This window comes from Charadrius vociferus, unplaced genomic scaffold (genome assembly GCF_000708025.1).
Source record: "Charadrius vociferus isolate BGI_N301 unplaced genomic scaffold, ASM70802v2 scaffold406, whole genome shotgun sequence".
NCBI lineage: Eukaryota > Metazoa > Chordata > Aves > Charadriiformes > Charadriidae > Charadrius > Charadrius vociferus.
This window is the reverse complement of record NW_009648948.1, coordinates 1,734,324-1,734,619: the sequence shown is the minus strand read 5'-3', so window position 1 is coordinate 1,734,619 and position 296 is coordinate 1,734,324. Positions and strand designations below refer to the sequence as shown.

The window sequence follows — 296 nt, the reverse complement described above, 5'->3', positions numbered from 1 at the left end:
GGCGCTCACCGCCAGCGTGGGGAGTGCGGGGGACATCTCTGCCCTCCAGCTTCTTCACGGTCCTCACCTTCACCAGGGGCCCTACAGGGTTGCAAGGGGGGTGTCATAGTGGACACAGCACCCTGCTGCGCCTCGGGGACCGCCCTCCACAGCATCCCACCCCATCTCCATCCCGCTCCGGATCTCCGTACCGGGGCTGGTGGCGTGTCGCGGGGAGGGCTGCGCCGCCCGGGTCCCCTCCCGTTCCTCAGGGGCTTTCCTCTTGCCTTGGGGTCTGTGCGGGGCCGGCGCCGTGG

The 296-nt window shown here is 70.6% G+C and overlaps 1 protein-coding gene across 1 annotated transcript in view; it reads right to left on the bottom strand.

Annotated features, from left to right (window-relative positions):
• The window catches only part of LOC104288566 (autoimmune regulator-like), a gene marked incomplete at its 3' end in the record, with an annotated part of 4,778 nt that overhangs the window by 1,284 nt on the left and 3,198 nt on the right, over positions 1-296 (bottom strand). Inside the window, exons 3-4 of the mRNA XM_009887388.1 lie at positions 192-296; positions 68-81 (exon numbers count right to left, since the gene is read on the bottom strand). Of these exons, the coding sequence (XP_009885690.1) occupies positions 68-81; positions 192-296 (119 nt within the window). The remainder of the gene's footprint in view (positions 1-67; positions 82-191) is intronic.